Here is a 15,685-nt window from a genome sequence, read left to right on the forward strand (position 1 = left end):
GGAGGGGAGGCATAGGGGCTCCGGGCCCTGGTTCGTTGCACCTGCTGCTGCACACCCCTGGGGGGCTCTCACTAGCATGACTCCTCCAGCCATTCAGCCTTTTGTCCCAGCGGTTCTTGTCACCTAGAGGCCGAGCCATGGGGAGGGCTGAGCGGCAAAGCACCTGGAAGCTCAGGAGTAACAAGGCTGTTCATTTTCTCCAGGGACTGAAACAGTAAGCTCCTTAAATATGCACTTCCTGGGGTGCCTGGGTGGCTCAGTTGGTTGGGCGACTGCCTTCGGCTCAGGTCATGATCCTGGAGTCCCGGGATCGAGTCCCACGTTGGGCTCCCTGCTCAGCGAGGAGTCTGCTTCTTCCTCTGACCCTCCCCCCTCGGGCTCTCTCTCTCTCTCTCAAATAAATAAATAAAATCTTTTAAAAAATGCATTTCTTCCAACTGGTGGTGAATTTCACTTCACTGTGATTGCAGCCAAGGATGTGGCATGACATCAGGGTGTGTGAGTCACTGCATCCACTGGGGACTTACATCCGGGGTGTGTTCTCTTGTACCCCACAGCACCCCTTGCGCCGGCCCAGGGCCCCCGATCATCTACAGAGCCGAAACCTGCCCCCCACAGGCCCCTCTGACCACACCGGTTTCTCAGGAAACCGACCGCCCAATCTAGGCTGCAGCATTTCTAACTTGTCTCCGCTTGGTCTGTAACCCCTTCTCGGGCCCAGCTTGGAGCCCTGGTCTAGGCCCAAGCCCCCTGATGGCAGCTTGGTCCACACTACTCAGGCCAATCATCTCCCAGCTAAGGGCTTGGGGCAGGCAGACCTAGGTCCCAGTCCCAGTTCTACCCCTTTATGAGCAATGCGGGCTTAACTATGTTACTACACTTCTGTGAGCCTCTGTTTTTCCATCTGTATAATGGGAATAATACTACCATCTACCTTCTAGTGAAGGGTGAGATGCAGCAGGCAATGCACTTAGCACAGTGACCGGCACGTGGCAAAGGTTGAGTGAATGATGTGTGTGTGTGTGAACATGTGTGCACGTGTGTGCGAGCACACTCATGTGAATGTGTATATCCCTCTTGAGTCTTGACTCCTTCACTGTATTCTTTCGCTGTCTACCAATTCGAGCACCACGGGGCTACATCATTTCTACCTTCTCAAGAATCCTGGTTTCCTATTTCGTCCTTCCTCGGGCTTTATGGCTTCCTAACCTCTTTTCCCACACCCATTTCCTAGCGCTTTGTGGCTTTCATTTCTCCTGCTCATTTCAAATGGTTTACAATAGCAACATATCAACATTTACAACATTTTCAGTCCTATCTAACAGGACAGGGAGTGGAAGCTGTTGGACTAGCTGCAGAATTAATTGAAGCAATGAATTATTTTTTTAAAAAAGGAAGGAAAACTTACGAAGGATGCAAATAGGCAATTCACAGAAGAGCAAGTCCAGATGATCAAAAAAAACATAAAAAGCTTTCAGACTCTAGCAATCAGGGAATGTAAATTTAAGTAGCAATGAGATACTTCTTTGCCTCTATCAGAATGACCTACATTTTAAGACTGATGATACCTCTTGCTGGTGGGAATGCGGGGAAAAAGTTACTTTAATCATCACTCTTGGATGGCACAGCAATCTTTGGAAAGCAATCTGGCAACATCTACTAAAAATGAAAATTAAAAATACATATATCTGTTCCACTTCTGGGAATCGACCCCACGGAAATAAAAGGACAGCTGACCCTGGAACAACATGGGTTTGACTGTGTGGGTCCACATATATGCAGATTTTTCCCCATAAACACAGCACAGCACTGTAAGTGTATTTTCTCTTCCTTATGATTTCCTTAGTAACATTTTCTTTTCTCTGGCTCCCTTCATTGTAAGAATACACTATATAATGCATAGGACATACAAAGTGTGTGTTAATTGACTGTTTACATTATCGGCAAGGCTTCTGGTCAACAGTAGGCTACTTAGTAAAATTCTTGGAGAGTCAAAAGTTATACAGGGATTGTGGACGGCGTGGGCGTCAGCGCCCCAACCCTTACGTTGTTCAAGGGTCAACTGTGCCAGAATGTACGACTATATGCACAAGGTTGTATAATAAATTGTTGCTTGTGGTGGAAAACAAAACCTAGAAACAAAGCAAATGTCCTTCAGAGGTGGGGACGGTGAATATATTAGGACATGTGAAGAAATATTCCGCAGCCATTAAAAAGAACAGTTGGAACTAGATCTGATGATTCATAGGGATTACCATGAGTAATTGGTGAGAAAAAGTGAAGTGCGGGAAATTGTACATAAAATTATGCCACTCCTAAGAAGAAATATGCCACCCTTCTCCACCCTCTGGCCCCATTGTGTATGTGAGCCAACACGCAGGAGCACGGAGGAAACATGGCGGAAGCCAGGCCCAGCTGTCATCCTGGTCTTGGAGGCAGATGGGAGAAGGTGAGGGAGGGCCCCATCAGAAGAAAAGGAAAAAAAAGGACTGCATCAAAATTCAAACAACATATATCACATAATCCCATTTCTCTATTAATGTAAAAGCATGTGTGTGGGTATACGTGAGAAGAAAACTTGAATTACATATACGTATCTTGAACATTTTGTTAACCCAAAACATACACGTGTACATTCCTTCACCAGTAGTTTGACATAGAGTCAAGGCCTTTGCATTGAGAATATGTCTATTTTTTTTTTTTTGGGAGTTCTGCCGTACCGTGCCTGTGTACAAAAATCACACCCTGGATGCATTGTCTACAATTTCTGACTTTGGTTTCCACAGAGCGGAGCGTGAACTTAGACACCTGAAAACAAGCTGAGTACAGGAACCTTTTAGATACCATGCTTTGCCTCCGATCCTTCGCGTTGTCTTGCCTCCATCCAATCCAACAATAACCTTATTTTAGGATCTCTCCTTTATTAAGTCTCTGCTGTCAGCTTGGTTCTGGCAGAAACAATAACTCTTTCTTTCACACCCACATTTCCCCAGTTTATGTGACATTCACTGAAGCACTCCAGCATGGAACAGGCTTGGGAGAAAACACATGTCACTGCAGGTGACATTCAGGTCAACAGGGAAGCCACAGTGCCCTGTGGCCCACGCATTCAGTGTGCCCCCCGGGAGGGAAGGGCCGCCGGCGTTTCACGGGGAGGATGCACGGGGTCACCCAGCCCGGCGAGTCAGTCACCAGGGGCGGAAGTCCACGTGCTGTCAATGGGAGAGTGGGGAGCTGCCCTGTTGGGTCATATCCAGCTCTCTATGTGACTCAGTCAGTTATTCTGTGATTGAAATATCTGGGGTTGGGGGTGAGTGTGGGGGTCAGCAGACATGGAGGAGCCCACCCCTTTCACCATACATTGGGTAGCATTTCGCTGCTATGGCAAGAAGTGTGGGGTAAGTGGCTTGACCGGGGGCGGGCCGTCCAAGGGTTTGCAATCCTGTCTTGGGCTGGGTGATGCAGCGTCGGGACAGGACTCTGGCCCAGCTTCACGTCTCCCAACTTGCTAGGTAACTTTGGACATACCATTTTAGGTCACTACACCTGTTGCCCTCTCTGCAAAATGGGGCAACACCATCTCACTCACAGTTTTCCTGAGGTTCAAATGAGATGGGTCTTCACAGAAGTACTTACCACCGCGAGAGGACCGGCCAGGTGTTTTGCAGGTGTGCGCACCTTACATAACATTTGTAGCAACAGGATGGGAGGAGGAATTCCATCTCTTCAACAAGCAGCAAGGTTTACGGCAAGAACTTGCTCTTGGGCCAGAGGGACAGGGTCTGGGTACACTTGTGGCAAGAGCTTGCTGCTCGTCTTTGGGCAAGTTGCTTCATCGCTCTGAGCATCGGCCTGTCACCTGGGAAACGGAAGACAAGAGTGGGAAAAATCACACCTCACTTGAGCAGCTATGGTGAGGATCACATAGAGCTTCTGAGTCCAAAGGCGTCTGGTACACAGGAGAGGCTCAATAGATGCTATTCTTGTGGACGTGATTCCTAGTCTACAAACTAAGACGTGAAGGAAATGGAATGTCCTCTAATGTCCATAACTCCACTTATTTCTGACTCAGCTCTCATTTCTCTTTGTTGGTGGAAAACTTAAACCCCAGCCCTTTTCGGGGAATGCTCCCACTCTGGCACTGTGGGCTGTGACTTCACGTTGTAAAGATGTGGGGGTGGAGGGTTCTTGGCCCCGATGCCCCAGCCACACAGGCTGGGGTGTCCAAAGGAATGTCGTTTGCCCTGTCTATGCGTCCTGTTGTTCTCTACTGCTTCTGGGCATATTTAGAGCACACAATTGTCTCCATGGCTTGGGGCACAGAGCCAAGAAAAAAAATGGATGCAAGACAATAGGGAAGCAGAGAGTCAATGGTGAAACAGAGAGTGGTGTGCATCTAAAGACATCTAAATAAAAAAAAAAAAATTAACACTGTGAAGGCTACACAAAACACACCTATGGGCTGACTCTTTCCCACCCTGTGGACACAGTGGGCCCTCACTCTCTTAGAGCTCTACCTCACCCCTTCTGACGCTCCCCCTGGTTCCGTTTTATTCTTCTCTTAGCCCTTAATACTGTACGTCCCTTATTTAACTGGTTTCACGTCTGTCTTCGCCACTAGAATGCAGGGCCGCGAAGGCAGACTTTTGTCTTTCTTGTTCACTGTTATATCCCAAGTGTCCAGAACAGTGCCTGGCACATAGTAGGCACTCAGTTAACATGTTGGATGATTGGATGGATGGACGGATGGATGGATGGATGGATGGACAAGTGACTTCATTGTCGAAGGAATGAATTGGTTTTCTTTCTTCTCCTATGATACTTCTGCTATCAGAAGATTCTCAGCTGGGCTGGGACTAGGGTGAGGCCAGTGAGACCCTCAGCTAGGGGGCAAAACTTAAGGGGGCACCAAAAGAACTCGGTAATCAAGATAAATAATACTTAATGCAATATACTTAAGATTCAAAATTAGCAAAAAAAAATCTGTGAAGAGCGAAATCTCAACATTTTAAATAAACACGTGATCTGAAGGGCTTTACAGTGAGCTAAAGTCAGTTGGAAAACTAAGATCATCACCTGATCAAGAGAAATTCTTTCCCTCCCCCCGCCCCGGGGAACAGCAGGGGTGATAACGTTTTTAATTCCTGTGGGTGAGGTAAACCTGGGTGCTTGGGCCAGGCTGGTGTTGGCCTCCAAAGCCTGGCCAGGGTTGCATAGTACCAAGGGACACAGCCAGCCCCTTGGGCAGCCCTCAGTAGTCGTCATCAGCCCACCTGGTCAAGAGAAATTCCTAAACATGGCAATGTTATCCATTGAAAATAAGATAAGCAAAGAAGTAGACTTTGAAATTCTTACTGAGTTTTTCATTAAAGCCGGGAAAGTACTATTCTAATAAACACTATTTTAGGGTATAAATAAAATATTTAAACTTAAAATACTGTTGAGTTCTAATACACCTACTTTTCAATTTTTCAATTTGTTGTTGTTGTTGTTACCGTAATGTTCTAGAAAAATCTTGCTCGTTAAGAAAATACATACAGATGTGTATACAGGGGCACACATTTTTTTTCTTTTGCTCCAGTCTCCAAATGATTGGCCAGGAGAGGTGTGGTTATTAAGTGGTTTCATGAGTCATTTTTTTTTTAAGATTTTATTTATTTATTTGACAGAGAGAGACACAGAGAGAGAGGGAACACAAGCAGGGGGAGTGGGAGAGGGAGAAGCAGGCTTCCCGCCGAGCAGGGAGCCGGACGTGGGGCTGGATCCCAGGACCCCGGGATCACGACCTTAGCCGAAGGCAGAGGCTTAATGACTGAGCCACCCAGGTGCCCCTCATGAGTCATTTTTAAACAGGTCTCTAACTGCTCTGGCCTGAACTGATTATTGCATCTGAAGGAGTGAAGGGGGGCAGATTTCAGGAGGCTGGTGAGTGATTGCGGTGGTCTTGATTGGGGTGCTTTTCAATGATTCCCAAATCAACACACATAAGTCTACTACTTTATTTTTGTTTTGTTTTGTTTCTTGTTTTTTTCTTTTTTCTTTCTTTTTTTTAAACAACTCTTTATTTAAATTCAATTTAGTTAACATATAGCATATTATTAGTTTCAGAGGTAGAATTCAGTGATTCATCCGTTGCATAGAACACCCAGTGCTCACTACATCACATGTCCTCCTTAAGGCCCATCACCCAGTTACCACATCCACCCACCCACCTCCGCTCCAACAACCCGCGGTTTGTTTCCTATGATTGTCTCTTATGGTTTCCCTGCCTCTCAATTTTTATCTTACTTTTATTTTTCCTTCCCTTACCCTATGTTCATCGGTTTTGTTTCTTAAATTCCACATATGAGTGAAATCATATGCTATTTGTCTTTCTCTGACTGACTTATTTGACTTAGCATAGTACCCTCTAGTTCCAACCACATCGTTGCAAATGGCAAGATATATAGATATATATATATATACATCTTCTTTATCCCTTCATCCATCGAAGGACATCTGGGCTCTTTCCATATTTGGGCTCTTGTGGGCATTGCTGTTATAAACATTGGGGTACATGTGCCCCTTCAGATCACTGTGTTTGTGTCCTTTGGGTAAATGCCTAGTAGTGCAAACACTGGGTCATAGGGCAGTTCTATTTTTAACTTTTTGAAGAACCTCCATACTGTTTTCCAGAGTGGCTGAACCAGTCTGCATCCCCACCAACAGTGCAGGAGGGTTCCCCTTTGTCTGCATCCCCGCCAACACCTATTGTTTCCTGATTGTTCATTTTAGCCACTCTGACCGGTGTGAGGTGGCATCTCATTGTGCTTTTGATTTCTATTTCCCTGAACAGAGGCCTACTACTTTAATCAATAGTTTTTTTTTGTTTTTTTTTTTTTGCATGAAAGCCTCTTGAAAAATAAATCTTGAAGAAGAAAAAAAGATTAAGAAGAGGAAGAGGGTGGAGAGAGGAAGAACTCTAACTCCCCCGGCTGCCCAGGGAACCCACACATCTGCTCACTTCACTCTCACTTCCGCCACCCCCGGCCACTTCCGCTCGGGCCACACAGGCTCTGGGCTGCTACTAGGCCTCTCACTACATGGCCCAGTGGCCAGGGCTGGGCTTCCTCTGGCTGGTGGACATGCACAGCTGACCTTTTAGTTGAGGGTAGGGGGCATAAAACTGAGGGTTTCAGAGGTCTCCCCACTCTCTGTGGAAGAGTGGCCACGTGCCTCTAACTTCTCTTAGTGTAGCTTGGTGGTGAAGAGCCCTCTGGGGCTGCATTGCCTGGGTTAGAGGCCCAATTCTTTCGCTTATAACCGGCTGACCTTGGACAGGTGCCTGTGGCTTTCCTCATGCATGAATCAGAGAGAGCAGTAGCACCTGCCTGTCCCTTGGTGAGGGCTGCTGATGGAGCCAGAGGCCTCCCGGAGGAGCACCAGGGATGCAGAGATGAGGCCGAGGGTTGGGGGGGGGTTCCAGTGCTGACTGTGGAGGGAGGTTCCACTGGCTCTGCAGGGGGACAGCCCGGAAGGAGGGGCTGGGCAGGGAATGGGAATGCAGAAGAAGATGGATGAGCAGGGCATGTGGATGCGGGGCAGAGCATGGCTGAGGGTGGCCGGGAGGAGACATACAGTGGGACGACTGGTCTCAAGAATCTTTTTTTTTTTTTTAAAGATTTTATTTATCTGAGATAAAGAGTGAGCATGAGTGAGGTGGGGGTTGGTCGTGGGCAGAGGCAGAGGGAGAAGCAGACTCCCCGCTGAACTAGGACCCTGATGCGGGGCTCGATCCCAGGACCCTGGGATCATGACCTGAGCCGAAGGCAGACGCTTAACGACTGAGCCACCCAGGCGCCCCTGTCTTGAGATTCTAAGTTGAACTCTGGTTCATGACACTTTCATAGACTCACTGGCTGGTGTTTGAGGCTAGATGATTGTTCTTGGCTCTGCCTTCCAAATAGAAGGTCGCTTTATCCTCTGGTAATTTTCAGCCCCAGGCGGAGTGGGGAAAACTGTAGTTGGGGTCCTGAGATTAGGGAAGTCACCCACATAGCCCGTCAGCCTCCAGGGCTGAGCCAGGGCTGAAGCAGCTGATGGGGAAGCCTGGCTCCAGGGGTGGGGGAGGGCTGCCTTTCCCAGGGCCAGCCCTCCTCTAATTGCTTAGTTCTTTTTGTTATAATAACGGTTTTATTGGGACATAATTCACACACAGTACAAGCCACTCATTTGAAGTGTACAATTTGATGGTTTTAGTCTAACAGTTATACAATTACTACAATATCAGAACATTGTCATCACCCCAAAAAGAAACCAGGCCCTCATTAACAGTCACTCCTTCCCCTGACCCAACATCCTCCTCCCAGCTCTGGGCCACTAGGAATCCACTTTTTAGCTCTATAGATGTGCCTATTCTGGACATTTTGTATGGATGAAATTATATAGTATGTGGTCTCTTTGGATTGGCTTCTTTCACTGAGCACATTTTCAAGGCTCACCATGTGGTAGCACATATCAGACACTCATTATTATTATTATTTTTAAGTAGGCTCCATACCCAGCAGGGAGCCCAATGTGGGGCTTGAACTCATGACCCCGAGGTCAAGACCTGAGCTGAAATCAAGAGTCAGACACTTGCTTAACCAACTGAGCCTCCCAGGCGCCCTCAGATCCTCATTACTTTCTACACTGACTACTATCCCATTGTCTGGATGTACCACGTTTTATCTTTTCTTCAGTTGACGGACAAATGGATTGTTCCATTTGGCTATTATGAGTAATGATCTATGAACATTCATATGCAAGTTTGTGTGGACATGTTTTTATTTCTCTTGGGGATATACCAAGGAGTGGAACAGCTGGATCATATGGTTATAATTCCTTCGTTCTTTGTCTATACTTCTGTTTTAGGACTTAGTACACTCATCACAAGTGCTCACAGATGTTTGCCCTATCACATTGCAAGCTTTCCTGTGGCAGACCCTGTAGAACCTAGCACCTACAAAGCACTAAGTACGTGGGAACTACTCCACTGAGCCAAATGCTGCTTGCAGACATGGCGAGATGAGGCTGGAGAGCTACCCACCAGATCCCACAGCTGGGGGAGGGGGTCCCTGGTAACCTTGACAAGCCTGACTGAAGTGGGTTCAAGAAAGGAGGAGAGGAGTCAGAAAAAAGAAATTACAGATCATTTCTTTCGAGAAACTTTTCCATTAAAGGTAGTGGAAAAATTAGACAAGAGCTAGATGGGGAAGTAAATCAAGAGTATTTTGGTTTTTTGAAGATGTGGGAAATGACAGTCTGTTTGTATGACGTAGCAGAAAGGTAAATGCTGATGAGGTGGGAGAGAGGTAGACAAAGAGTGATCTCCTAAATAGATGAGGGCAGCTGGGATCCCACACAGAAGCAGTGTCATAGATGGAATATTTTTGTCCTAAGACTCACATGTTGAGACCCTAACGCCCGTGTGACTCTATTTGAAGACAGGACCGTGAGGAGGTGACAAAGGTTACATGAGGCCCTGAGGGTAGAAACCTGCTCTGGTAGAGCCGGTGCCCTCAGAAGAGAAGAGACGCCAGGGCTCTTCCCAGCCATGAGAGGACACAGCAAGAAGGCAGCCGCCTGCAAACCAGGAAGAGAGGCCTCACCAGGAGCCAAACCAGCCAGCACCTTGATCTTGGACTTTCCAGCCTCTAGAACGGTGAGAAAATAAATTTCTGTTTTTTAAGTAACCCAGTCTAATTTCTGTTTTTTAAGCCACTGGTATTTTGTCACGGTGGCCCCGGCAGACTAAGACAAAGGGGGGAGACTGGAGGTTTCAGGAGAAGCAAGGAGGGTTCATGCACAGTGACAGGAGGGGAGGCAAAGGACATGGCTGCCAATGCAGCTGGGTGTGTAGACATGTGGCGGGAGGTTCTTCTGGATGCTTTTGTTTCAGTGACAGAGGAAGTGAGGTGAGCAGCTGAGCATGAGGACACAGGGCTGCAGGTCTAGGAAGAGATGGGAGGAGACAGTGAGCAGACCAGGGCAATGCAGTGAGGCCATCTGAGAGCCACTGGGAGCCCCCTGGAGGTCTACGGTCACTGAGATGACACTCCTCAGCCCAGGGCTGTCTTTGCCTGCAGGGGTGCTTAGCAGCTCAGGTGCAGGGAGGGAACCAGCAGAGGTGACTCTGCCCAGGGTTGGGATTGGGCCAAATGAGGAGGATGAACAGGAGGGTAAAAGAGTGAAGGTAGCAGGTTGCTCTCATGACGAACATGGAGACCCAGCATGGCTCGGGGAATGAGAAGTCGCAGTGGCTGCAGGCCAGTGGGGGGCCGTGGGGTCATTGGCTTGGAGGACCTGGTGGGGCTGCGGGGTCTGTGGAGTGGGGCGCCCAGGGGGAGACGTGTGAGACGGAGAGTGGAGCAGGGATGCTTGTAACAGGGACTGTGAGGGGCTGCAGGCATTGGTGGTAGAAGGTCAGGGGCAAGACCAGGACGGTGGCTGCTGAGGAGGGAGGGAGGCAAGATGCTTGGGGCAGACCATGCCAGGGCACTGGACCTGGGGTTTCTGAGAGCACACTCAGATTCTGAAGGGAGGAGCATTAGGAAAGAGTGATCTGGACCTAGCGCTAAAATCTTCACAGGCTGAGGAACAACAAAGATAACCAGAAAAGGGGACGTGTGGTGGGTGGTGATCTGCTGGTTTGCCCACTGGAACTGAGGAAGGAGGCGTGGGCTGGAAGCAGACAGGAGCCAGGAGGACACTGGCCCTCCCTCTTGCCCGGGGTCCAAGGAGCACAGGAGAGGAAGGAACTGGCCCTTGAGAGGGCCTCAGGAAGCAGCATCGCTTGGGGAGAGTCAGGTTCCGGTGAGAACAGAAAGGTGGAGGGAACATTCACAGCAGAGAATACGAGGAATTTTGCCGTTGATGGAGGGGTCAGAAAGGGCCTTACAGAGCATCTAGAGACAACGGTCTGGAAGGCGAAGGATGTTCTGGGAGTCCCAGCCTCCCCACAGGGCCTGGAATAAAGGGTTTCACAGGATGAGCCAGACACACATTTTGATAGGAAGCTTTGCTGCCCAGAGGTGGAAGGACCAGGGAGAAGTAGGGGTGGGTCTTCCCAGCAGTACTCAGGGCTCCCAGGCCCCCGCCTCATTCTTGCTGATACCTGGGAGGGGCCCAGAGAGAGCTGCCTCATGGGGCTTTCAGCACACTTTGTCTTGGTGTGAAAAAGCAGTATTTCCTCTTTCAGGCTGAAGACTCTCATGTGGCAGGAGCTCCAGGGGTAGTGTGGGTTCAGGAGCTAAGGGCTTGGGATGTTGGTATATATGATGGCCACCTGAGGGACAGCCAGGGCCGGTCTGCTTCCTCATTCAGGAGAGGCTTCTGTTCTGCATTTGTATAGGACTTTACAGTTTTTAAGAGTTCTCTGCTGTTTCCCTGCCCATGTGACAACTAACACCAGACACGGAGTGAGTTAAGAGACCTTCATGAGACAAGTCTCCCTGCGTGTGGATGGCGGCGATCTGGTTTAGCAAAATAAACAGACGACCCGTGTGTTCTCGCCTCCTGTCAAGAGCCACAGACTCAGGACACAGAACGTACTTTGTCCATCTCCTCCCTCACTCTACTACCGATCCTGCAATGAATTCTTTTCCCTCTAAAACAAGAGATGTGGTGATCCACGATCCACTGTTTTCGTATAAGACCCAGTGCTCCATGCAGCACATGCCCTCCTTAATACCCATCACCGGGCTAACCCATCCCCCACCCCCTCCCCTCTAAAACCCTCAGTTTGTTTCTCAGAGTCCATAGTCCCTCATGGTTCGTCTCTCCCTCCGATTTCCCCCCCTTCATTTTTCCCTTCCTTCTCCTAATGTCCTCCATGCTATTCTTTATGTTCCACAAATAAGTGAAACCATGTGATAAATGACTTTCTCGGCTTGACTTATTTCACTTAGCATAATCTCCTCCAGTCCCATCCATGTTGATGTAAAAGTTGGGTATTCATCCTTTCTGATGGCTGAGTAATATTCCATTGTACATATGGACCACATCTTCTTTACCCATTCATCTGTTGAAGGGCATCTCGGCTCTTTCCACAGTTTGGCTATTGTGGACATTGCTGCTATGAACATTGGGGTGCATATGGCCCTTCTTTTCACTATATCTGTGTCTTTGGGGTAAATACTCAGGAGTGCAATTGCTGGGTCATAGGGTAGCTCTATTTTTAAATTTTTGAGGAACCTCCACACTGTTTTCCAAAGTGGCTGTACCAACTTGCATTCCCACCAACAGTGTAAGAGGGTTCCCCTTTCTCCACATAACATAATAAAATTGAAAAAAAATAATTTTTAAAAAAACGAAAAAAAAATAAAACAAAAGAGAAGCAGAGAATAGATTTTAGGAAAAAACTTTCACCTCCTGAGGTGCGTGACTCAGGATATTTTTCTGACCTAAGATAAAAAAAAAAAAAGCCAAACCATCTACCACTTATGTATATATTTACATATTTACAAGTTTATATCTCTGATAGAAAATTTATAGTAAAAAATTGAGACGCAAAATTATCTACAGTTATCTAGTCATAGATCACAGCAGGGATAGGGTAGATACTGGTGCTGGTTTTTAGTTGATATTTCTGCCAAAAAAGAACCTTCTGGTGGAGGGCCACTTCAGATTAGAATTCCAAAATGTCCTCGAAGATGACATAAACTTGAATGGCAAATCAGATGGCTTTTTTTCCATTATTTAAATAAGTTAGTCGCTATACATTTGATTTCACCTTGTAGTACCGGTCAACTGGGACTATTAAAAAAAAAAGAGAGCTCATGTTAGTAACTTGTAAAATGCAGACCAAATTACCCTCCTAGTCTAATGTGAGTAGCCCTTTTACAATAAAGCCATCAAAGCCAAGGGCTCCGGGGAGCAGAGATGGAGGGAGACTGGTCTTGGGCCCTCCTGGGATGGTAGCTGGAGGCCCACAGGAAGTACCACCTTCAGTGTGAGGCACTCGCTAACAGCCCTGTTTCCTCAAACCAACTCAGCCTTTGAGTGGCATCGAACTCTCCAAAGAACAAAGCTGAGACCTTTAAGGACCCTTACGTAAGCTGTTGCTCTTTGTGGCAGTTATCTGCTCCTTGCCACATGAGTCTCCTGGGAATAGTTTCTGCCCCTCCCTCAGCCTCTCTTCCTGGTGAGTCATCTCCACAGTGGTGACAGGACCGGCCTGGGGTTAGCTCAGAGGAAATGAGCCCAGGCACAAAGCTGCAGAATTGCCGGGACACGCCCCTTCAAACTGAGGTCCCCGTTCTTGCCTCGTGCCTTCCCAACAGTCTGTACTTCATAGGTCAGACCAGATCTGACAGGCGCAGCCCAGACCACACCAGGGTTCCCCAAATATCTGTACCCCGTTAGTGGCCAGAGATCATAAAGAGTGAGCGCTGGAGTCACAGGGGTTAGGTAAAACGGAGCAAATTATGAGCTTTCCTTATTAAGAATCTAATAGGCGCCTGGGTGGCTCAGCCAGTTGCGTGTCTGCCTTCAGCTCAGGTCTTGGTCCCGGGGTCCCGGGATCGAGTCCCGCATCGGGCTCCCTGCAGAGGGGAGTCTGCTTCTCCCTCTCCCTCTGCCTCTCCCCTCTGCTTGTGTTCTCTCTCAAATAAATAAATAAAACCTTAAAATAAATAATCTACTAGAACGTGAAAATGGGTGCAGTAAATTTTTGAGGGGGATGAAGTGGGCGCTGCTTCTCAAACGTGTCCCAGCGGGCACAGGACTCCTTAGAGCAGCTCTGCAGGTGCAGGGCTCGGTGCCCTGCTGCTCTCCTGCCCCCCTTGCCCCCCTGGGGGCTCTCCTCACCCACGCCCACACCTGTTGCACCTCCTGCCAATGAATGGGGCCTGCCTCTCCAGCTCCCCTTCAGGCTGAGACATGGCCTACGGACTGCAGATCTTTCTTCCCACAGGAACAGGGTTCTCTGCTCCCTTTTTAACTCGGGTGAATTTGTGACCTGTTTTCTAGGCATTTACACAAAAACGGAGACTACCAGCACTCCCGGAAATTGTTGACATTGACCTATCTGGGTGAAAAGTGTGATATCATGTCCGTTTTTCTCTCAGCTGTCTGAAATCTACTGGCTGTCCTTAGATATTTTCTGATTGGGTCTAGCTCTTTCAGACACGGTCGTCACAGAAATGTGACAATTTGGCCTTTGTTCCTGGTTATGCGTGTCCCCTCCCCCACTACTCTTCCAACTCTTACCCTCTCCACCATATATATAACTCTTTTAATAACTGAGTTTAAGGAAGTCCCACTGCAGCCACAGGGGGCTCTGTAAATTTAAAAATTATTATTAAATAGGTAGTAAATACACAAAGTACAAAATCTGAAGAGTAAACAAAAATACACCAAGAAATGTGAGCTCCCATACCCAGCCCCAAGCTACCCAGGTTTCTCCTCAGGATGTCACCCTCAGATGTCACCTTTTCCTTCCTAGACTCATTATCCCAAAGCAGTGCTTTTCATGCTTTTTGGAACTGTCCTGTTCAAGAGCCTACAATGGCTCCCTATTCCCATACCGCTCCATCTTCATGGCCCTGACTTCACTCTTTTGCCACTTGCTCACCTTGATGCTAAGTAGGCCAATCTCTCCGTCAAATGAACCACGAGGGTTTAGCTCCCCTCCATGTCTTTGCCTCTGCTGCTTCTCCCGGCTGGAAGGCCTTTTCCACTCCACCCCTGCTCTGAAGATCCAGCTCCCATCCTCCCCCACCCCCCCCTTCAGAGTCTTCCTGATGACTCTGGCCTCTTCGCCTCCCCTCGGCTGGCTGCCCAGCCCTGACCAACCCCACCACACATTCTGGCCCATTACCCCGTGCCTCCGCCCTTCTAACTGTTTACATCCTCGTCCTCTCTCTCCAGTGTGCTCACAAGCTGCTCCAGGGTGGGAGCCCTAACGTAGCCCTTCTCTGAATCCCGCGCAGTGTCGGGCCTCCCTGGGAACCGGATCTCAAGCCATCGGCTAACACAGTGCCTGACCTCACTGCAGGAACCTCTGTGAAAGCGAGCCTCCGGCGAGGGCATGAGCTCTGGAAGGCTCCATCACCGCTGGCTCACGGCCCGCCCTGCATGACGTCAGCAGTCACGCCTCCGACGGCGCCCCCCCCCCCCCCCCCCCCCCCCCCCCCCGCCCCGCTCTCACCAGCTGGGTCTCAGCAGAGGCGCACCGGGAATCCCGCCCTGCCCGGGCACTCGTGCTTACTGCCGCCAATCTGTAACAGCCACCGCGCCTCTTTCTCTACCCCCTTCCCTGCTGGCACACCGGTTCCTCACCTCACCTACTGGTGCTCAGCCCCTCTCCAGCCCCCTCCGCATGGCCTCCTGCCATCGCCGGCCTCCCTGGGAACCTGGGTGTGTCCCGGCCAGCAGCTGGGGAGAAAGGGACCCTCTGAGTCCCCGGGCCCCGGGGCACGCAGGTGCTCCCTGTTGCGCAGAGGCCCGTCCTCATTCCCACTCCAACCGCTGACCCTGTGGCTTTCTTGAAAATCAGCAACTCACTCAACAAAGCCAAAGGTCTTGACCACCCGCCCTCCTCCTTAGCCTCTCCTCCCTGAGGGTCTCTAGCAGGGGGCCACCCTGGCTCTCCTCCCGGACTCATCCCACCCCGGCTCCTCCACTCTGCCTGTCACCCGAGGGCCTTGGGCGTGGCTTTCTTGGT

The 15,685-nt window shown here is 49.1% G+C and overlaps 1 protein-coding gene across 3 annotated transcripts in view; it reads right to left on the reverse strand.

Annotated features, from left to right (window-relative positions):
* Positions 1 to 3,707: 3,707 nt before the first annotated feature.
* The window catches only part of CD58 (CD58 molecule), a 45,627-nt gene continuing 33,649 nt past the window's right edge, over positions 3,708 to 15,685 (reverse strand). For 2 of the 3 annotated variants that reach the window (XM_027598345.2, XM_027598338.2), the window contains one exon: positions 12,471 to 12,774. In XM_027598345.2, the coding sequence (XP_027454146.1) occupies positions 12,734 to 12,774 (41 nt within the window). In that variant the 3' untranslated portion in view covers positions 12,471 to 12,733. Of the gene's footprint in view, positions 3,860 to 12,470; positions 12,775 to 15,685 lie in introns of those variants that run through there. The other variant, XM_027598344.2, reaches the window with a different exon arrangement.

This window comes from Zalophus californianus, chromosome 4 (genome assembly GCF_009762305.2).
Source record: "Zalophus californianus isolate mZalCal1 chromosome 4, mZalCal1.pri.v2, whole genome shotgun sequence".
Taxonomy (NCBI): domain Eukaryota; kingdom Metazoa; phylum Chordata; class Mammalia; order Carnivora; family Otariidae; genus Zalophus; species Zalophus californianus.